This window comes from Coregonus clupeaformis, chromosome 13 (genome assembly GCF_020615455.1).
Source record: "Coregonus clupeaformis isolate EN_2021a chromosome 13, ASM2061545v1, whole genome shotgun sequence".
NCBI lineage: Eukaryota > Metazoa > Chordata > Actinopteri > Salmoniformes > Salmonidae > Coregonus > Coregonus clupeaformis.
Genome location: NC_059204.1, coordinates 25,651,053 through 25,673,219, shown reverse-complemented (window position 1 = coordinate 25,673,219; position 22,167 = coordinate 25,651,053). Strand labels below are relative to the sequence as shown.

At 44.8% G+C, this 22,167-nt stretch overlaps 2 protein-coding genes across 3 annotated transcripts; both read left to right on the top strand.

Moving 5' to 3' along the window:
* The first annotated feature begins 5,594 nt into the window (after positions 1–5,594).
* On the top strand, positions 5,595–12,475 carry LOC121579805 (alpha-2-antiplasmin). The gene is made up of 8 exons (XM_041894710.2): positions 5,595–5,724; positions 7,987–8,058; positions 8,236–8,434; positions 8,645–8,788; positions 9,119–9,307; positions 9,409–9,551; positions 9,819–10,023; positions 11,499–12,475. Exons 2-8 carry the CDS (start codon positions 8,002–8,004, stop codon positions 12,065–12,067), a joined length of 1,506 nt encoding a protein of 501 aa, XP_041750644.1. The 5' UTR covers positions 5,595–5,724; positions 7,987–8,001; the 3' UTR covers positions 12,068–12,475.
* A 300-nt stretch (positions 12,476–12,775) lies between these two features.
* On the top strand, positions 12,776–21,852 carry LOC121579804 (pigment epithelium-derived factor). Of its 2 annotated transcripts, XM_041894708.1 has the most exons (9): positions 12,793–12,881; positions 15,537–15,643; positions 19,038–19,101; positions 19,339–19,528; positions 19,607–19,765; positions 19,895–20,098; positions 20,196–20,335; positions 20,470–20,680; positions 20,766–21,852. In XM_041894708.1, coding segments are annotated over exons 2-9 (1,221 nt in total). In that variant the 5' UTR covers positions 12,793–12,881; positions 15,537–15,641; the 3' UTR covers positions 21,017–21,852. The 2 variants fall into 2 exon arrangements, with proteins under 2 accessions (XP_041750643.1, XP_041750642.1); XM_041894709.1 differs by lacking the exon at positions 15,537–15,643 and having other exon boundaries at positions 12,776–12,881.
* The last annotated feature ends 315 nt before the right edge of the window (positions 21,853–22,167 follow it).

The following is a 22,167-nucleotide window of genomic DNA, read 5'->3' as shown; positions in this document are numbered from 1 at the left end:
AAATATACAGCGCACTGGAAACAACAAGGCACACTGGTGAATATCCCGGCATTACAAAATACAAGAGCTCAACCAAGCTAAACTAACCTCCACAATAAACAATCACACACAAAGACAAGGGGGAAGAGGGAACACTTATACAGGTACTGATGAGGGGAATTGAAACCAGGTGTGTGTAATAAACAAGACAAAACAAATGGAATAATGAGATGAGGAGCGGCAGTGGCTAGAAGACCGGTGACGACGAACACCGAAGCCTGCCCGAACAAGGAGAGGAGTCAGCTTCGGAGGAAGTCGTGACAGTACCCCCCCTTTGACGCGCAGCTCCAGCAGCGCGCCGACACCGGCCTCGGGGAAGCGGAGCAGGGCGAGCCGGATGGCGACAGTAGACATCCCGCAACAGGGAGGGATCGAGGATATCCCTCACCGGGACCCAAAACAGGTCCTCCGGACCGTACCCCTCCCACTCCACGAGGTACTGAAGGCCCCCCACCCGATGCCTTGAATCCTGGATGGAACGGACGGAGTACGCCGGGACCCCCTCGATGTCCAGAGGGGGCGACGGGACCTCCCGCACCTCAGACTCCTGGAGCGGACCAGCCACCCCCGGCCTGAGGAGAGACACGTGAAACGAGGAGTTAATACGATAATCGGGATGGAGTAGTAACCTATATGTAACCTCGTTGATTCTTCTCAGGACTTTGAACGGCCCCACAAACCGCGGGCTCAGCTTCCAGCAGGACAGGCGGAGGGGCAGATTCCGGGTCGAGAGCCAGACCCGATCACCCGGTACAAAAACCGGGGCCTCACTGCGGTGGCGGTCAGTGTTGGCCTTCTGGCGACGCACGGCACGCTGGAGGTGAACGTGAACAGTGTTCCACGTCTCCTCCGTGCGCCAAAACCAGTCATCCACCGCAGGAGCTTCGTTCTGGCTCGGATGCCACAGTGCCAGAACCGGCTGATAACCTAAGACACATTGAAAGGGAGTTATGTTAGTGGAGGAGTGGCGAAGAGAGTTCTGGGCATATTCGGCACATGGCAAGAACACAGACCACTTCCCCGGCCGGTGCTGGCAGTAGGACCGCAGGAACCTACCCACATCTTGATTCACCCACTCCACCTGCCCATTACACTCGGAGTGAAACCCAGAGGTCAGGCTGACCGAGACCCCCAGACGTTCCATGAACGCCTTCCAGACCCTGGATGTGAACTGGAGACCCCGGTCAGACCCTATGTCCTCTGGCACCCCATAGTGCAGGAAGACGTGAGGAAACAGGGCCTCCGCCATCTGCAGGGCCGTTGGGAGACCGGGCAGAGGAAGGAGGTGGCAGGCTTTTGAAAAGCGGTCCACAATGACCAGGATGGTGGTGTTCCCCTGAGAGAGGGGAAGATCAGTTAGAAAGTCAATACACAGGTGGGACCATGGCCGTTGTGGAACTGGTAAGGGCTGTAACTTACCCGCTGGGAGGTGCCTAGGTGCCTTACTCTGGGCGCACGCCGAGCAGGAGGAGACATACACCCTCACGTCCTTAGCCAAGGTAGGCCACTAGTACTTTCCGGTCAGGCAGCGCACTGTACAACTGATACCTGGGTGACCAGAGGCGTGTGGGCCCAATAGATCAGATGGTCATGGACAAGAGACGGCACGTACTGCAGCCCAGCTGGACACTGAGGTGGAGATGGCTCCGTGCGTACTGCCCGCTCTATGTCCGCGTCCATCGCCCATACTACCGGCGCCACAATGCAGGAGGCCGGAAGTAAGGGGGTGTTGTCTATGGGCCTCTCCTCTGTGTCGTACAGTCGAGACAGCGCGTCTGCCTTCACGTTCTTCGTACCCGGGATGTATGACAGAGTAAACTCAAACCAGGTGAAGAATAGGGCCCACCTGGCCTGGCGAGGGTTCAGCCTCCTCGCTGCCCGGATGTACTCCAGGTTACGGTGGTCCGTCCAGACGAGGAAAGGGTGTTTCGCCCCCTCGAGCCAGTGCCTCCACACTGTCAGGGCTCTGACTACAGCCAACAGCTCCCGATCACAAACGTCGTAATTCTGCTCCGCCGGGCTGAGCTTCTTGGAGAAGAAGGCACAGGGGCGGAGCTTGGGTGGCGTGCCCGAGCGTTGAGACAGGACAGCACCTATCCCTACCTCGGACACATCCACCTCCACTACGAATGGTAGTGATGGATCGGGATGGGCCAGTAACGGGGCTGAGGTGAACAGAACCCTCAGGTTACTGAAGGCCCTGTCAGCCTCAGCAGAACAGCGGAGCCGGGACGGCCCACCCTTCAACAGAGATGTGATGGGAGCTGCGACCTTGCCAAAGCCCTGGATAAACCTCCAATAGTAGTTGGCAATAAAGCGCTGCACCTCCTTTACCGTGGTTGGAGTCGGCCAATTACGCACTGCTGAAATACGATCTCCCTCCATCTCCACACCTGAGGTGGTAATGCGGTATCTGAGGAAGGAGACGGACTGCTGGAAGAACAGGCACTTCTCTGCCTTGGCATAAAGGTCATTTTCCAACAGTCGGCCCAGCACTTTGCGAGCCAGGGACAGATGCTCGGCGCGTGTAGCTGAATATACCAGAATGTCATCAATGTAGACCACTACACCGTGACCAAGTATGTCCCGAAACACCTCGTTCACAAAGGACTGGAAAACGGATGGCGCATTCATCAAACCATATGGCATCACCAGGTATTCGTAATGCCCCGTGGTTGTGCTGAATGCTGTCTTCCATTCATCCCCCTCTTGGACACGCACCAGGTTATACGCACTCTGGAGATTTTGTGAAAAAGCGTGCCCCATGCATTGACTCGATCACAGATGGGATGAGGGGCAGAGGATAACTATAATATATTGTCCCCTTGTTCAATGCTCGGTAATCAATGCACGGGCGCAGACCGCAGTCTTTCTTCTTCACAAAAAAGAAACGTGAGGAGGCGGGCGAAGTGGAGGGACGTATGAACCCCTGGCGCAGGGACTCGATCACCTCCGTTTCAGCCTGCGACAGGGGATATACATGACTCCTGGGAGGCACAGCGTCTACTCGTAGGTTTATCGCGCAATCCCCCCAGCCCTGATGAGGTGGTAATTTGGTCGCCTGCGTTTCGGAAAACGCGTGCGCCAAATCGAGGTATGCGCACGGTGGAGGAAGTGTCTGGACTTTCCACGTGGTTGCACCAACGGAAACAGCTAGACACTCTCGCGACCACCCCGTGAGAATCCTCTGTGGCCATGAAAAGGTGGGGTTGTGTAGTGCTAACCAGGGAAGACCCAACACAACAGGGAAATTGGGGGACAAAATAATAAAAAATGTGACGTGCTCTCTATGGGTCCTTTGGATAACCATCGTGACAGGTGCTGTAACTTCCCTAACGAACCCTGACCCTAATGGTTGACTGTCAAGTGCTTTGATGGGCAGTGGAGTGGCTAGGGGAACCAATGGAATACCTAGACTTAGAGCTAACGACCTGTCCATAAAGTTCCCAGCTGCGCCTGAATCGACCAGCGCCTTACATTGGGAAACTACGGGGTAGTCAGGGAAGGTGACATGTATGGTGCAGTGTGCAGCAGAGGGCTCTGACCGAGTGTGGGTTTGCGCTACCTGGGGTGATGCGAGAGTGCCCTGCCTGCCGCCTCCAGACCCGGAAGAACCCTGACGACAGCGTGCAGTATAATGTCCTCTTCTGCCACAGGAGTGACACTGAAGCTTTCCTCCTCCGTTCTCCCAGATCGCTGCCCCACCCAGCTCCATCGGAACAGACTCAGAGTTGGGGGGTGTTAATCTTTTTCTATTATTTTTCTATTTTCTCTCTGCATTGTTGGGAAGGGCCTGTAAGTAATTATTTCACTGTTAGTATACACCTGTTGTTTACGAAGGATGTGACAAATACAATTTGATTGATTGATTGACACATCAGACTGGGGTTCAAATGTGTATTTTATTATTTGTTATTTAAATACTAATTTTCTGTGTATTTTATTATTTTAAAATAATATGTCCCAAATAATTTCCTACAAAACATTTTCAAATACTTATTTCAAATACTATTTTCAAATACCTGGGTTAAATGCATGAGTCAGTATAATTGAGTATTTTTAAATACATGCCAATACTTTCCTAGTGTATTTCCAAATACATTCCAATATTCAACTACTAAAATATCTGAATACTTACTTCAAAATGTATATGAAAGTAATTGAGATATTTTAAATATTATTTGAACCTAGGTCTGACTCACACACACACACACACACATGCACGCACACACACACACATTATTTGACTTCAGATCCTACACTGCCACCCTATGGCCTTTTTTTTTTTTTTACTTACACTCAGTCCTTAACATGAAACCTCCGTTCAAATAGCCCAGATGTTCTGAGAAATTAGAGTTAAAACATAGAAATGCACAAATATGAAATCGGATTATTTTGCTTAAATTTGATTTGAACATGGAGGACCACTTGCAGGACATTCTTCATCCAATATATGTGGGGCCAATCATCTTCCTTTCCCGCGTTTCAGGACCAGGGTTTCCATGTGGAGAAGGCTACATCCAGGCTAGTTGTTCTGTGCAGCCAGCTATTGGTAGCAGGTAAAGGTCAAAATCAGTTATGCAGACAGTCTATGCATCTCCTAGCTGTATACATAACACAATCCATTGGCTCATGAGGTAATGTGGGGGCTGTGAGATGTGGTCCTTTTATGCTACCCTAATGGGAGGCAGTAAACAAACAGTCACCGCAAAACACCCCAAAGGGGCTTAGCAGGTGATGGCCTGATTCACAGGTGCATTGTGGGTTTGCAATGGTAGTGCCAAGGTCTTGCATCGGCGTAGGGTTGGAATGGGGCGGTCCGTGCAAGAAAAACAATATCCCCCACCCCTTACTCTATTTTACCTGAAGGGCTAGAGACAGAGAATTGGAATTATGCCCAAAATCATGTTATATCAACTCCGATTTATATAGAAACATTCTACAGTGCTTATGCTGGGTTTCCTCCATTAGGGCCAATAGAGGGAGCCACAGTGCTGTAATGCTAAAGTTCATGCATATGTTAACGTTGTAACATATCAGCTGTCATGGTCACAGACACTTCAGTAGGCAGACATTTGACATTTGACACTATGGTAGAGCTATCTGTGAGGGTTTCCAAACTCTTTCTAGGAAAATGTGTTTGTAGGTCAGAAAAAATTATATCACAATCCAAACTGCAGCCCCCCCACCCCCCACCCCACCATCCCCCTCTGAGAGAAATAGAAAAACATAGAGGTCCTATTCTGATGGTAAGGATCCCCCTTATTTTGACATTTAAAAAATGCATCTTCCCTCCTCCCTAAGGGATACCACTGATCTGATGAGAGCAGAAAGGTGAAAATATTGTGCTACTGGCTACTTTTACATTAATTAAACCTGCTAAATGTTTCAGGTGAGTGACATTTCTGTGGAATGAGGGGAGAAAGGCTCTTATAAAGGCAGGTTTGACCTGTGGGTCACATATCTAAATATTTACATTTTCTAGTAGAGTAGTGGCTCTGCTGAATCAATGCAGAGTTGAACATTAACTGGGAAATGAGGGGGCTGACAGTGTAGAGTACTGTGCACTACAGGATCCAGCTAGGGGAACACTCACCGTGCCTGTCTGTCTGTCTGTCTCTCTGTCAGTCTATATCCTAATCCTATTTGCCTATATCACCTATCCTCTGACCAAACATCGACTGGGTAAGTTTTCACCATCTTGATTCACTTTGACAGAGGTTTGGAAGGGATAGTATCTGATGTTGGGGAGTCAGTAGGTTTTTTGGCACAGTGCATGAAACCATATAATTCTAGTATAGTAAGTGCTTTTTATTTAAAGCTATTTGGAACATGATTTAGATGTATGGCTGTAGCTATTAGTTTACCAGTGATATAATAACAGCACAAACTGTAAAAAAAAATAAGACTAAAGAGCCCCCTGTAAATGTAAATGTAAACTAAAATCACCAATCAAGACATATCACCACTACCACTATTTGTACTACGCCTATGAATGCTAATGATTCTAAGCAGAGTCATATATATATATATATATATATATATATATATATATATATAAACACGAATATTACCATTGCATCCATAGAGAACCCATTGCAGTAGTGAGGCCAGTGTTTGCTGTTTGTGGACTTTAGCAGTGGAACAGAAACCTTTGGCCCTCTGACAAACAGTTGTGATCCCGGAGCAAAACACCACACATCTCTGCAGTGTAGAACCAGGCCTAAAGCAATGCCCCACTGACCACTAGCCAAGCAATCATGCTTTTGATTGGCTCTCATTTCCTCTCAACCTATCAGTGTTCGCTGGTGTTCCCATGTCCAGCAGCAATATGTACTCTGTTATTGCTCTGTAAAAGTGAGTGGTTCCGTAATCTTAAATATTTAAGTCATTGGCCGTGTTCTAGAGGATCAAAACCGTAATGTATCATGGGCAAATTGTGACTGACTGACTGATCTACAAATAATAATGAGTAGTTATTTATGATGCAATGTTTTTTGTCGGCAGTCGCCTGCACTGTCGACTGCAATGTCGAACAAGCCCATTGTGACAGTGTAGGAACCATAGTTTCGGTCCATGTTTCCCAGGGGACCCTAATTGGTGTTAAACATGTGAAATGTATAAAAGCAGAGATACTGTATATGATGACGAGATGGTCTTGTCTCCGCCCTAATAATGGGCGTTGTTGTCCCAAAGGCGGGAAGGCATGCGGTCTGCTTATCGCTGTATTCCCACGTACACAGATTTTAACAGGAGTGGACCCTCTCGCTTCGCTTCTTCCTCTCTGATAAAAGCACTGCATAGTCCTTTTCAGGGGTGTATTCATTACGGAAACCTTTTACCGTTTAAGAACCAAACGGAAGCAAACAGAGCAAATGGAACAAAACGGGGAGGGACCTACCTGACTTTGTCCAATAGAAACTTTCGTTTTTGTTGCAAAATATTTTCCAGTTGGAGTAAATAGTTTCTGTTGCAATTGGTTTGCTCGCCTCCTCTCCTCTTTTTTTTGAAAAAGGTCAAAGGTAATTGAGGAGCAGAGGCAAGGAGTGGAAACAAATGTGCTTGTATTAAATGAGACTCTCCATTTCTACTCTTTCGTGTCATCAGGCAATTTACGTTTACAGGGGTGGAATACCCAAATAAATGTGTAAAGTTATAAAAACAAATGTAGCTAGTTGTCGTGCAATACATTTGAAAGATAAAATGATAAGTAGCATATGTTTTTTTTTTAAGCGTGCATGCTTTACTCCTTTGAGAAGAAAACAGCTGATTCAAAGGGGGTGGTGTATTTTAAAACACTTCCGTGCTACCTGCTGTGAGGATACTTTTGTGCATCCTCTGTCGAAGTAGGTGATCGAAGAGCAGAGCAGACTCTTTTGATCGCCTACTAACGAATTAAAAGAGGACAGATTTTTGCCCAGTTGACAATCTCCCAGAGTGTGTGTACAGGCTGTGCAGGTTGTTGCTGTCAAGCTTATTTCTATGAGAAACCATTTTGTGAACATGGTCATGCTGTCTGTGTAGAAATGTTTGGGGTGTGGTCCATTGTTCAGAAAAGTTGTTGCCAGTTGATTTGTGTTGGGAGAGGCTTTGCTGGCTTCTGGGTCCAAGCAGTGTTGCTAGCGCCCTCCCTTAAGCAAAGTATTGGTTGTCACAGTTTCTTGGTCACTGTGTGTAGCCTAACTAGGCTGTGAAATCTAGTCGTGTGAAATCACTGTTGCACTTTAGAAGGAACTGAGATCTAAGAAGCCTTTTGTATTCATGTCAATGTATTTTGTATGTGTATCTATTTCTATACAAGCAAACCTTCATCATTTAATAAACTGCTGTTTTTTTGTGTTTTTTTACATCTGCCTCAGACTATTTCCCTTAAATGGTCCTAGATAGAACCTGTATCTTTGAATAGATGTTATATTATTGTACAGGTTTGTTTGTTCTGTATTGCAGGCTAGCTGTTGGGATATGAAGCTGCATCTGCCTGTACTCTTGCTGCTCTGCCTCTGTTGGCTGGGACTGACTGTAAGAGGGCCAACCATAACCTCACCCCAAAACACATCAACCTTCCTTAAATATCTAACCTTTAATTGGAAAAGGATTGACTACAAGACTTTTAAAGCACCCTAACCCTACCCTAGTCTTTACAGTCTAACCCCTAGACCCTCTCTCGTGCACTCTTCCTTTCTCTCTCTCTCTCAGGATGAGACTGGTACGGTAGCTCCTGAGGACCCCTCTTGCGGGGAGCAGGTGTTAAGCCAGGAGGCCCTGTGGTCAGTAGGAGGTGCTGTAGAGAGACTGGGCAGGCAGCTACTGGACAGCCTGCAGACAGGGCCAGAGCAGCCCAACATCATCATATCACCCCTCAGCGTGGCCCTCACACTGGCACAGCTCACACTGGGTGAGGCACGTGTGTGTGTGTGTGTGTGTGTGTGTGTGTGTGTGTGTGTGTGTGTGAGAGAGAGAACGAGAGAGACATCATGTATAATGTCAAGAGTGAGTATGTATCTGTGAGATTGTAAGTATATGTCTGTGTCTGCTTATGACTGTTATCTCAAAGACCTGATGTAATCAAAACATGGTCATTGCCTCCTTGTGTTGCCCCTATCAGGAGCTCGTAACGAGACACAGAAGTTGCTGCTAAGTTCTCTACACGCCCACACCGTACCCTGCTACCATCAATCCCTAGGCAGCCTGCTCGAACACCTCACCAACACCTCCCTACAGGTGGCCACACGCATGTACCTGCGCCCAGGTGAGTGTGTGTTATATTTCAGTGTATATTTCAGTGTTGTAGCTCTGTGCCAAAAAATTGCAATCTACTAACATAATTATAAAGCACACCCATTGTAACTGTCTTTGTTAATGCAGTAAAGGTCTGACAATGTTTTGGACACCTTTGGTGTATATTTCTCTCTCTCTCTCTCTCTCTCTCTCTCTCTCTCTCTCTCTCTCTCTCTCTCTCTCTCTCTCTCTCTCTCTCTCTCTCTCTCTCTCTCTCTCTCTCTCTCTCTCTCTCTCTCTCTCTCTCTCTCTCTCTCTCTCTCTCTCTCTCTCTCTCTCTCTCTCTTTCTCTCTCTCTCAGAGTTTGAGGTGTACCAGTCCTTTGTTGCAGAATCCGTGCGTAGCTACAAATCAGAGCCCGCCACCTTGATCTCAGTGGAGGATGTCAACCAATGGGTGGAAGACACCACCAAAGGTCACATAACCAATTTCCTGCCAAGTATTCCGCATGATGTCGTGCTCATGCTTATCAATGCTGTGCATTTCAAAGGTAAGCCCTTTCACTCCCTGTTTAAAATAACGGCTTTGAAACTGTATCCAAGCGTCTACTTTTTACAATCGTGTGGCTTGTTCTCCTGTTGTCACTGGTAGGTGAGTGGGAGGCTCGCTTCGACCCTCAGCTCACACAGAAGGATGTCTTCTACCTGGACAATAAGAACTTTGTCCATGTAGACATGATGCGCTCAGCCAAGTACCCACTGAGCCTGTTAGAAGACGGGGAGCTTGGGGCTCAGGTGAGCTGGGCTAGCTGTGTGTGTTCTGCCGTCTGCTTCTGTCTCCATCCTCCATTTCTATCTTTTCATCTTTTCACACACAACACCTTTCTACTGGAGACTTGTTTTGAAAATACCTTGCTGTTGAAACGTAGACAGTAAATAGTCTGTTCTCTCCACCACTCTCTCCACCTCCATTCTCTTTCTCTCAATCTCTCTACAGTGCAGTTTGTGCAGTCTCCCTCTCTAAAAAATGTCTATCCACCCCCCTTTCTTCTGTGTTTGCAGGTCGCACGTTTTCCATTTAAGGGAAACACCAGCTTCCTGATAGTGAGGCCGTTGCCAGGAAGAGGAAATGTGTCATCGCTGGTGGCCAAGCTGAATATCTCTGACCTGTACAGACGTCTACCTCAGGAGAGGACCATGCAGGTCCAACTGCCCAAGTTCACCCTGCAGTACCGCCAAGAGTTACAGGAGGCGCTGACTAGCATGGGTGAGAACAGAAGTAGTCTCAGAAATTCAAGACCTAGGGTAACAGCACTAGGTCTGGGATTTATGTCTGATTTTCTTTGCCAATTCGGAGAAGGTGCTTTTCAGACAGACAACTCTCCCAACAAATCACTTGTTTTGGTAGGTGGGGTTTAAAAAGAATCCCCTCAGAAACATGACAGAGACGGACACACAATGTGGATGCAGATAGCTAGGGTAATTTTAGCCACAGCCAGTCAGTGGTTGTAAGCTTGTAATGCTAACGTCATGGCGCATGCAACCTAGTCACTTGTGAAATACACTCATTGAAAATGTCCTCCTCCAGCTACATCTAGCTAGCTACAGCAGATCTCTGGATGGATTTTCCGGCACCCAACTCCGCTCTTATCTCTCTGCCAAACTGACATTGGTCTTAGTACAGATGTGTATGCTGGAACATTGGTACGTTGTGGGAGGCAACCCATCTGTCTAGAAACTAGCACAGAAGGTTAAATAGTTTGGGCCAGGAGTTTTTTCTCTGTCAGGGGTCACGTGGTCTGGAAGAACTTGAGTCATAGTTTAAGCCCTAGTCATAGTTTAAGTGAGCTATAAACGGACAGGCAGGGCCAGCCCTAGCCTTTTGGGGGCCCTAAGCGTTAGTTATCCAGTGTCTACTTGCTGGCTGAACCAGTCTCAAATCAATCCAGATGAAACGAAAGGCAGGGATGATACCATATGGCCAGTCAAACAAGCTTGCACTAGGCTGCTAGCTGGAGCAAGTTTGCTCAGCTGATCAAGCATGGTTTTCTGTAGTAGCCAGTAGCTAACGAGAGCGGAGTGATTTTCAGAATAAGGAACTAGAGTTAGGCGGATGGGCAAAGTCTCGATTTTTAGAGATGAGTTCCACGACATCTACAAGAGAGATCGGTTGCGGGACGCCTTCTGACATGAGACAATGGGGCCCCCCTACCTCGCTGGCAAAACATTATTGTGGTCCCCTTCATGACGGCGAAGAGAACATTTTAGGTTTTAAAGTACATTTTCAGCAATTCCACACATTTTGCCCTGGGGTGGAGAGAAAACATTGCAATTTTATAACAGATGTCATGCAATTTTACTCATTTTGCCATGAGACAGAGAGACATTTGTGCAGTTTAAAGCTAATTTCCTGTAATTCTACACATTTTGATTTATGCCATGTTAATATGATATCTGATTGAGAGTGACTAACAAAATCAATGGGTGCCCCCTGGAGGTCAGGGTCCCTGGGCACGTGCCCTGCGTGCCCGGTCGGTATTCGGCCATGATTACTACAAGTTTAGATAGCTGACTAATTTACCAATCTAAAAATTGTTAGCTGACATGGTTAATTGAATGACTGTCAGTGACTGACATAACAAGCAAAAAACTGCTGAGGCACAACCACATTTAGAAATTGCACCTTGTGTATTCTACTGTTCTAACAATCAAAATCTCTCTTGTCTCTCTTCTCTCTCTCAGGTCTGGGCTCTTTGTTCTCCAGTCCTAATCTGTCCGGTGTCTCAGAGGTTCCTCTGCAGGTGTCCAGCATTCGTCACGCCTGCGGGGTGGAGCTGAGTGAGGAAGGGGCCGAAGCATCTGCAGCCACCTCCATCACCATCATGCGCTCTGTTCCCATCTTTTCTGTAAACTCCCCCTTCCTGTTCGCCCTGGTAGACCACGCCTCCCTCGCTCCCCTCTTCCTGGGCACCGTCACTAACCCAGCCCCTGACGCCAGCCCCATGCAGATCGACAGTCCTCTCAGCGATGATCCCAATGGCAACAGGACCCAAAGTGACAGCTCTCATAGCAACAGCAATGTACAGAACGATGGTCCCCATAGTAACAACAACGTACAGAGCGACGGTCCCCATAGCAGCAACACCGTACAGAGTGACCAGCCACAAAGTGAGAGAACGCAGTGTGGTGCCCCTGTCGAAGGGGAGGAGCAACAACAGCCCTTGAATGAAGTAGAGGGAAACCCCAACGCCCAAGTGGAGGGGCAAGGATCCAGTTCCTGTGCCAATCCCTCTCATACGGTTCCTTCTTAAACCAACACCGATGCCCAGCCTGCCCCAACCCATCTCTCCCTGTCATGTCCTGAACAACACTGCCCGACCAGCCGGTCACATATGGAGCCCAGCCCTCATATAGCAAAACCCAATCTATTGGCACAGTTCCCAGTCCAAAATCAACCCCCTACTCCTAGACACCTGACAACTTCTCACAGTCCCTCCCCTCCCCAGTGTATGCCCCCTGATTACAACCCAATGATATAGGCGAGACCATGGACCTGTCCCATACTACACTGTGTGTGCAGATGAACACTCAAATGTGATGCTATTTTTACACTTGGTTGTGCACTGTCTGTCTTACAGTATTTGTTGTGTTTTGATGTTTTACTTTCTCATTTTGATGATTCCCACCTCTGGTATTGATTAAAGAAAAGTGAAAAGAAATGAAGTCTCAATGTTTTAGTCTCAATGTTCTATTTAATTTTCAATGGATTTAGGCTTATACCTCACAACCTATATTTTAACTATTTTCTCCAGCACATTCATGCAATTAAAAACAGACTTATTTAAGATTTGTTATAACATTTCAGATCAATTGCTTGCGTGTCAAATTGAACATACCAGCGTTATTTTGGGGCGGTGAGGGAGGATCATGGATGTGCCTTGCACTCAAAACAGCCATCCAGGTTCTTGCCAAACCCAACAGGCTATCCTCTGATACGTCAGAGAAGGGAGGGTGAAAGTTGGCTTCACGGCTGTGTGCATCGTCCTGGTACATTCAGCACTCCACCGGAGAGACGGCTGCTAGAGACATACGGGCGGGTGACGTGGACCATAACCGCTTGGAAAGGTCAGTACTTTTATGCATCATATGCAGAGTTGGGGAGTAACGGATTACAAAAAAACTAACTGTAATGCAGCAAGAATATTGTAATCAGATTTACAGATACTTTTAAAAATCTAGATGATTACTTCTAGGATTACTTTTCAATTCAGAAAGAATGTTTGATAAAAAAAATATCTGACACCTTTCTGTTTTCTCAATGACATTCAAATCAGCATTGAAAAAAGGCACAGGTTTAAATTTGTTCCGCCTGAGCAAGTCTGACCACAAGTCAGAGACCACTATGATGAAACACCAGGGTCATTCCTACTGTGCAGTGACTTTTCTGTCCCCAGGAAATATCACTTCTTATTTAGTGTAAAATGTGGATTCCAAAAGGCTTTAAATATAAGGTTAGGTGCATAGCCACGGGAAGTAGGGGTGCTGAGGGTGCTGCACTCCCTGAAAAATCAGAATTAAAAATGTTTTAACAATTACTAGTCCTGTAGTAGTGACTGATATAGCCATCTGTAACGCAGGCAAAAACATTAATTGAGCACCGTAGGTTGTAATCAGGTTACAGTTACTAGTTACCTGTCCAAAATTGTAATCAGTAATGTAATTTTTGGATTACCCAAACTCAGTAACGTAATCAGATTACTTTCAGATTACTTTCCCCTTAAGAGGTGCAGGTTAGCGTTTTTTCGTCATTAATTTTGTTCTTGAGGCAGCTCTGCAGAGTGGTCACTAGCTGGCACAGCCACAAAGTCCTTAAATCTAACCCTAACATTAACCACACTGATAACCCCTAATGCCTAACCCTAACCTTAAATAAAGCAAACATTTTTCATACATTTTTACAATATAGACAATTTTGACTCTGCAGCTTGCCCATCTAGCGGAAATCGATCAGTTCTGCCTCAAGAACAAGACTCATCCCAATAAACATTAACCTGCTTAAGAGGCATTAGAAGAAGACAATAATTCATATTACCAATTGAACATCCATTGCAGGATAAATCAATGTTAAGTTTACATAGATGGCCATAAATGGATGTTAGATTTATACTATGGGTTGGTTATGTAGGCTTCTTCTAACCCATTGCTTTCCACAACAGATAATAATGCTATTAGGCTATATCTTTACTTTAAAAAAACACCAGAGTCTGTCAGATTTCCAGTCATTCCAATTAATTTAATACCCCTTGATCTTCAAGAATAGGACATAGATTAGCCCAATTATTTTAGCAGAGCATAACCCCAAAACGAAGGACTAATTAGCCTACTCTGTTGTTTATGATTTTTTGTCATGGAGGACAGATTGGGCTCATTGTTTTGAGTTGAAAAATAAATGCTCCTCTCAGAATGGCATGCTTTGTGCACTACCGAAAAGCGCTTGTATGCCATATGCTGCATTTGATAAGAGGCCTATTGTTTACGTTTTTGTTTGTGACATCTTGATAATTTACAGATGTTTAAGTCTATCAAAAGTGCGCGAGTTGTGTCCCCAAACCGTCTATGTGGTCTTCTTAAATTAAACTAGTTTTTGACAGTATGTAGCACAATACCAAGGGTGAGTTTAGAAGGAACTCCCTCAAACTTTTATTCCATAAACTGGGTTCCGCACTATGTGTTGCAAGAGCGTTTTATCCTGGCTGTCCACTGGGGCATATTCATTATGCCTATTCTGTTGCAAAACGTTTCTTAAACGGAAGCAAACGGAACGAACCGTGGAGGGACCTACCTTAATTTGTCTAATAGAAACTCTCGTTTTGCTCTATTTGCTTCTGTTTGGTTCTTAAACGGTAAACATTTTCCTTAATTAATATATCCCTGGTCGCAAAAACAATGATTGACAGGCAGCTTCAACTTCTTCAATTCAACCATTATTGGGTTAAAATACACATATACATTTGTGAACAGCCATCCACATTCACATCATCCACAAACCGAAATACGCAAATAGCTAAATGAGAGAGCAGCAGTGCGATTCACATCAATGCGTTATGTAGCCTAGATATCAATAATAAGTTATATCCGTATCGCCGGTAGGCTACACCACTGCTGTCGTTCTTACCTCCAAGCGTTTATTCAAATTGGATAATCTTTGGATGCTGACAGCAGTCGCTCCATTGGAAGACAGCTTGGACTGTAGCCTATGCCTGAGGCAGCCTATTCCTGCTCTTTTCCCGCGATCCATCAAACGCATTTGGTGTATCATCATAGTGGTCTCTGATTGTGGCCAGACTGCCTCAGGCATAACATAGTTTTGATAACAGAAAGGTGTTAAATATTTTTTTCACAAAATCAAATTAAATCAAATGTTATTTGTTACATACACGTGTTTAGCAGATGTTATTGCGGGTGTAGCGAAATGATTGTGCTTCTAGCTGACCATGCAGTAATATCAAACATCCTTTATGAATTTAGTAATCCTAGAAGTAATCATCTGTTTTTTCAAAAGTATCTGAAATCTGATTACAATATTTTTGCTGGTAAAGTAACTGATTATGTAACAGTGTTTTTGTAATCCATTATGGATTAGCCTATATGTAATCCGTTACTCCCCAACCCTGTTAATGGGATAATTTGAACTCTTGATCAGGAATGATTTATTAATACTTTTGTCTGTAAAACAGAGTTACATAATGTGACTATTCATTTTTTCCCTTTCTTTCCCAGTACTTTACTGACTGGTTCAGAATCAACATTTCCATTCAAGCTGCTCGATCAGCAGGGCTCCAAGAGAAACACCAAATCTAACCTTTCCCAGAGCCCGAACAATTTATGTAATTGACCCTGTTTCCTAGTTGGTCAGGCCAATATCACAGTTACCACTCAACATGGTTTGAATCAACTATAAACCTGTCTCTTTGAGGAATGACAGACATACATGTCTTGACACCAAAACATTCTCCATTCAAGCTGCAAAGGCATCGATAACGGGGAAAATATGCATACTTTCTTTTTTAAACACATTTTTCCACCATCATGCTACAGTCGCTAATGCTAGTCCTGGATGTTGCATATCACGATCAGCCAATCAGGTTGCAGCAGTCTGTTTTTTCACCCCTGGCCAGAACCGATTGCTGCAACCTGATTGGCTGAATGCGAATTGCAACATCCGGGACTAGCATTAGCCACTGTGGCATGGTGGTGGAAAATGGTGTTTCATAAAGAAAGTACACTTATTTTCCCAGTTTAGTTTTTTACACCTTCTCGCCATTAAATAAAGTTAAGGAGGAAATTGACGCCTTTGCAGCCTGAATGGAGAATGTTTTATGTACGAACCGGTCTACGGGGGATACGAGTGTATAGCCGGCTGCGTACATTCCCTTTGGATGGTAAGATGAAACGACTCAATATCGCCATCTGCCGGCCTTTGGGCTACCTCAGGATGTGCAAGGAAGCTACAGACATTAATCATTAGCAGAGTTTCATTCTAAAACACTATATATTTTCAGAAATGTTGGTAAATTAGCTTTTATTGTAAAAAAAAAATGATGAAAGAGATTGGTGTGTTTTTTCACTATCTAATCATCGCATGGGTTGGTTCATTGACAGACATCTATTTGTTTAAAATATATCACTTGATGGTTTCATTTCAAAGAGAAAAATGAATCATGTTTTTTTGCAAAATGCTATATATCCGCCATACTATCAGAGAAATAAGTAGTAGGCTACTGCTAGGTTTTACACTGTCAAATGTAACAAATAACTACATTTGTTTATAAAGAAATGTACAAATAATACATTTTTTACATCAATATTGATTTACATTTTTTTTCATCAATACAGTAATATGTAAAACATTTACACTTGACATTTTAGTCATTTAGCAGATGCTCTTATCCAGAGCGACTTACAGTAAGTGCATTCATCTTAAGATAGCTAGGTGAGACAACCACATATCATAGTCAAATATACAGGATACGAACATTAGATTCCTGCTAAACAATGGATATATAGCGTTTAAAAGAGATCTAATAGATCTAAAATCTATTAATAAAAAAATCAGATAACAGCAACATTTTACACACACATAAAGGTACCCATAAGCAATAATTTCTGATGGAAAAATAAAATGTGAAAAAGTGGTCGATATAGCGTTTTGGAAATAAACTCTTCATTTGTGGGTTGAAAGAGTTGTGTAGATCAAGAGGACTGTGTGACCTACAGCCAAGACCTACAGTACCATTTTCCATTTTATTTTGGCTTAAATTCACCATGCTTGTGATTGTGAATGGTAGAGGACGGCCTCAGTGCAGAGAGAAGGGAGATCTCTCTCTGTGGGCTTGGCTGGCTGCTTTGGGTTAGAACTCAGAGATCAAGTGTCTGGGTTAACCATCAGGCCTGCAGAGAGAGAAAGGAGAGGGGGAGGAGGAGGAGAAGACGAAAGGAATTGAGAGGAGAAGTGTGGTCTGAGGTCAGTTATGGATGTTTTTTTCATCCGGGAAACCAGGAGAACTTTAATGACAACCAGATGTGCAGGGAACAAGAGAGTATGTGTGTGTGGGTAAAATAGAAAGAAAGTGAGAGAGAGGGAGAAAGAAAGAGGGAAAGAAACCTCCGTTCTACACCTCCTGTGACCCTTCAGCTTCTCCCTGCTCTGTCTGTGTCAATGAGTCTGCTCACCTCTCTGGACTCTGTGTGACCCCAATCACTCCACAAAGCTCATTACCATTACTAGCTGTGCTAGTGTTGCTAGCTAGTAAACGGGTGTGAACTTTACAGCAGTCTGCCTCTGCTTGTGTTGTGCATTAGCTACACTCTGTGTGTGAGTGGAGAGGCAGAAGTTTAGGATATAATATATGGTTTAGTCTCTACTCAGTAAGTGGATGTAATGGAGCTCAGTTTGAACACACAAATGTCTACACATCTCCAACTAGTGAGAGCGAGAAGAGGGGGAAGTAGAGAGATGCTGACAGAGAGAGAGCAATAGAGACAGATTGAGCGAGACCTTATTGAGAACTAATTGATTCCTCACACTTTGCTGAGCAGGTGAGATGGAGGGGTTTACTGTAAGTTAATAAGGATCGGACCCTTTTTTTCAAATTTTCGCCTAAAATGACAAACCCAAATCTAACTGCCTGTAGCTCAGAACCTGAAGCAAGGATATGCATATTCTTGATACCATTTGAAAGAAAACACTTTGAAGTTTGTGGAAATGTGAAATTAATGTAGGAGAATATAAACATTAGATCTGGTAAAAGATAATACAAACAGAAAAACATGCGTTTTCAATTTGGTTTTTTGTTCCATCATCTTTGAAATGCAAGAGAAAGGCCACAATATAATATTGCCATTTAGGCGCAATGTAGATGTTGGCCACTAGATGGCAGTAGTGTGTGTGCAAAGTTTCAGATTCATCCAGTGAAGCATTGCAATACTGGACTATTTTGTATCAAGTCTTCCCAAATGTGCCGAATTGGTCAATTGATACATTTTCAAGTACATAACTATAGAGAACAAACAGAAATGATATGGTAATACAAAATGTAAGTGTACACACTCCCAGTAATGTCATACATGATGGATCATTAGCTTATACACTAACTTTCACACATCTAGATGTCCGGGCGGGGTGGGTGTGGAGCCATAGACAGCAGTGGTTCAAACTAGAACCCAGTTCCTACATTTGAATATAAAAAAATATTTTATCAAACAAAACTATGCTACATTTTATCTCTGGGACCCTTAGGATGACAAATCAGAGCAAGATTACTGAATGTAAGTACATTATTTACCTTCAGAGGTGAATGTATCAAACCAGTTGCCGTGATAAGTTTATTGTTGTTGTGCACTCTCCTCAAACAATAGCATGGTATTTTTTCACTGTAATAGCTACTGTAAATTGGACAGTGCAGTTAGATTAACAAGAATTTAAGCTTTCTGCCATTATAAGACATGTCTATGTCCTGGAAAGTTTGCTGTTACTTACAACCGTCATGCTAATCACATTAGCGCACGTTAGCTCAACCGTCCCGTATACGGGACACCGATCCCGTAGAGGTTAAAACCACATTTTCCCACAAGAGCCCTGGCCTGCAGCGAATCACACTCACAAACTAAAAGTCTGACTCACACACTATGGGCCAGTTTCCCAGACACAGATTAAGCCTAGTTCTAGATGTATGATTGTATAATAATGTGAATGTAATTGAGTGTGTGATTGTGTTACAGGATGATGTGGACGACCCTATTGCTGTGCCTGGGGGCCCTCCTCTCCCTCTCTTATGCTCAGTTGGTGAGACCACTCCACATCTCCGTTTTCACACTCCTTTCTTTTTCTCATACTTTCATGTCTCTTTATATGCAATCCATCCCTTTGGCTTTCTTATTCTACACTTCATCTCTCTGCATCTCTCTCCTCATCGTCCTCTAGTAGTTTATCTCTTTATTTTTCTCATTCTTCATGAACTAGCCATGCCATTAACCCTCCTTTCTTTCTTCCTGTGTCTTTGGATCAACCAATCCTGTGCAGTCGGAGACAGAGGGGGCGGGAGGGGAAGAGGAAGCTGTGGAGCTCTTTACCACGCCCAGAGCCAAGATGGCTGCCGCCACATCTGACTTCGGCTACAACCTTTTCCGGGCCCTGGCGGGTCGCGACCCCAAGACCAACGTGTTCCTGGCTCCCATCAGCATCTCTGCAGTGCTCACTCAGCTCTCCATGGGTTAGTTAGCCTCAGCACTGTTATATTTTATATCACTGTCTGCTATTTATCTGGTAATTGCATATTGACCCCCCCCAGGAGCATCTCCGGATCGTTCAGAGAGGTGGTTGTACAGAGCTCTAAGGTATCACACCCTGCAGGACCCTCAGCTCCACGACACTCTCAGAGACCTACTGGCCTCACTCAGAGCACCTGGCAAAGGCATCAGCATCGCTGCACGCGTCTACCTGGCCCGCAGTGAGTGTGTGTGTTAGCATGCATGTGTCTTTGTGATACTTTTGATCAGTCTGTGTGTTTTGATTGTGTGTATGTTTGTTGACCAAAGTGTGTATGTGTGTGTGTGTGTGTGTGTGTGTAACTCTCTAGGACTGCGTCTGAAGCCGGAATATTTTGGCGTGGTGGAAAAGCAGTATGGGGTGCGGCCCAAGGCTCTGATGGGTGGGGCTAAAGATGTTAATGAGATCAATGATTGGGTCAAACAGCAGACGGGCGGCAAGGTCGACCGCTTCATGTCCAAGCCCCTGGGACGGAACTCTGGTGTGGTCCCTCTCGGCGCCGCCTACTTCAAAGGTAAGGACAGTCTGTCTGCGGTTCAATTCTCAACCCTTATCCCCAAAGTGTGCACTCGTTTATGGGGCACTGTTTGTAAAATGCTGTGTGTGTGTAGGGAAGTGGATAACTCGGTTCAGTCAGAGTGGAGCGATGGAGGACTTCCAGCTTGATGGAGAGGTGTCCGCCCGCATTCCCATGATGCAACAGGACAATTACCCAGTGAAGATGGGAGTCGACCCAGACCTTGGCTGCACAGTGAGTACAGATGCAGTATATGCAGAAATTGAATTTTTTTCAATGGTTATTACTTTCTTAAACAGCCAGTTCTGAAAGTTTGCATCAGGGAAAACATCTATTGATCCCCTCCTTCCCTCTCCCTTTCTCTCCAGATTGCTCAGATCCAGATGCAGGATGACGTCAGCATGTTTGTGTTCCTTCCTGATGATGTCACTCAGAACATGACCCTGGTGGAGGAGAGCCTGACGGCTGAGTTTGTTCAGGACCTCTCCATGACTCTTCATCCCGTGCAGGCGGCCCTTACACTACCTGTCCTAAAATTCAGCTACTCCACTGACCTCTTGCCACTGCTCACTGACCTGGGTGAGTGCCTGCACCTCTCTCCCTCTCTCTTCATCTTGCTCTCCTGTCTTCACATCTCTCACATCCTCTCTCTCCATCTCTCCAGGTCTCGACGAATTTCTGGCAGACACGGACCTGACTAGGATCACGTCTCAGACGGCGAAGCTTGGCAGCCTCAATCATAAGGTTGTCATGGAGATGGCCCCAGAGGGCACCCAGTATGCCAGCTCCAGCCACGTCCACACGCCCCTGTCGTACCGCGTGGACCGCCCCTTCCTGTTCCTGGTGAGGGATGAGGCCTCAGGGGCGCTGCTCTTCATTGGCAGGGTGGTGAACCCACGCAAACTGAGGATATAAGCGCGCACACACAAACACTTGCTTTACTATCATTGTGGGGACCAAAAAATATAATCCTCTTTTCCCTAACACCTAACTCTAACCTTAAACCTAACTTTAACCCCTAACCCTAATTCTAACCCTAATTGTAACCCTAAGCCTAAAATAGCCTTTTTTCTCGTGGGGACCTTTTTCCTTGTTTTACTATCCTTCTGAGGACTTATTGTCCCCACTAGGATAGTAAAACACACACACGTTTGTTTTACTATCCTTGTGGGGACCAAACAATTAATTCTCATTCAAAATCCTTTTTTCCCTAACCCCTTACCCTAAGCCTAACCCCTAACCCTAATTGTAACCTTAACCCTAAAAGGCCTAAAATAGCCTTTTTCCTTGTGAGAATTTTCCTTGCTTTACTATCCTTGCGAGGACTTCTGGTCCCCACAAGGATAGTTAAAACACACACACACACACACATACACACAGGAGGTCCTAGGAGAGGATCAGCTTTCGTTAAGCTAAAGCTTCTTTGTCTCATAAATGCACAGTATGAGACAAGCGGCTAGATTCAGCTGTGGATCAGATAATACAGTTTGTTAATCATGTATGAATACCATGTATACCAGTCAGGCCAATAGTCTAAACACTCACTGATATTCCTTGAAGTCTCAAGTTGTTTTCAGGAAAAGGAATTTGCAAAAGTACAGCTCTCATGATGTTGAAACCAATAGCCATATCATGTTTATCTGACTGACATGCTTCTAAGAGGCACAGACAATACTTTATGCTTTAACCAAAGAAACTACTCTTCACATTATTGTGTATTGAGATGCAAGAAATAAACATTTAAGTTTTAAGTCTGTCTGTCTGACTGTCTGTGTCTGTCTGACTCCAGTGAGGGAGTTGGATAACTTTATCCAGTTGACAAACTGTAGCTGTTTTCAGTAAAGGTTGGGTTGATTTGGCAAGACATTTGACTCTTGGATGTTCTTTCCTTAGTAATTGTGCTGGGAAACAAAATTACAGTACTGACACACACATACTTTTCTCATTCTTCTATGCACTTCAGTCTCTTTCAAATTAAACATAGCTGAGGAGTGTGTGTGTGTGTAGTGTGTTTGTGTCGAGCCAAGACTGTATTTCGAAATTATTCTGATGAATTTTCCACATTT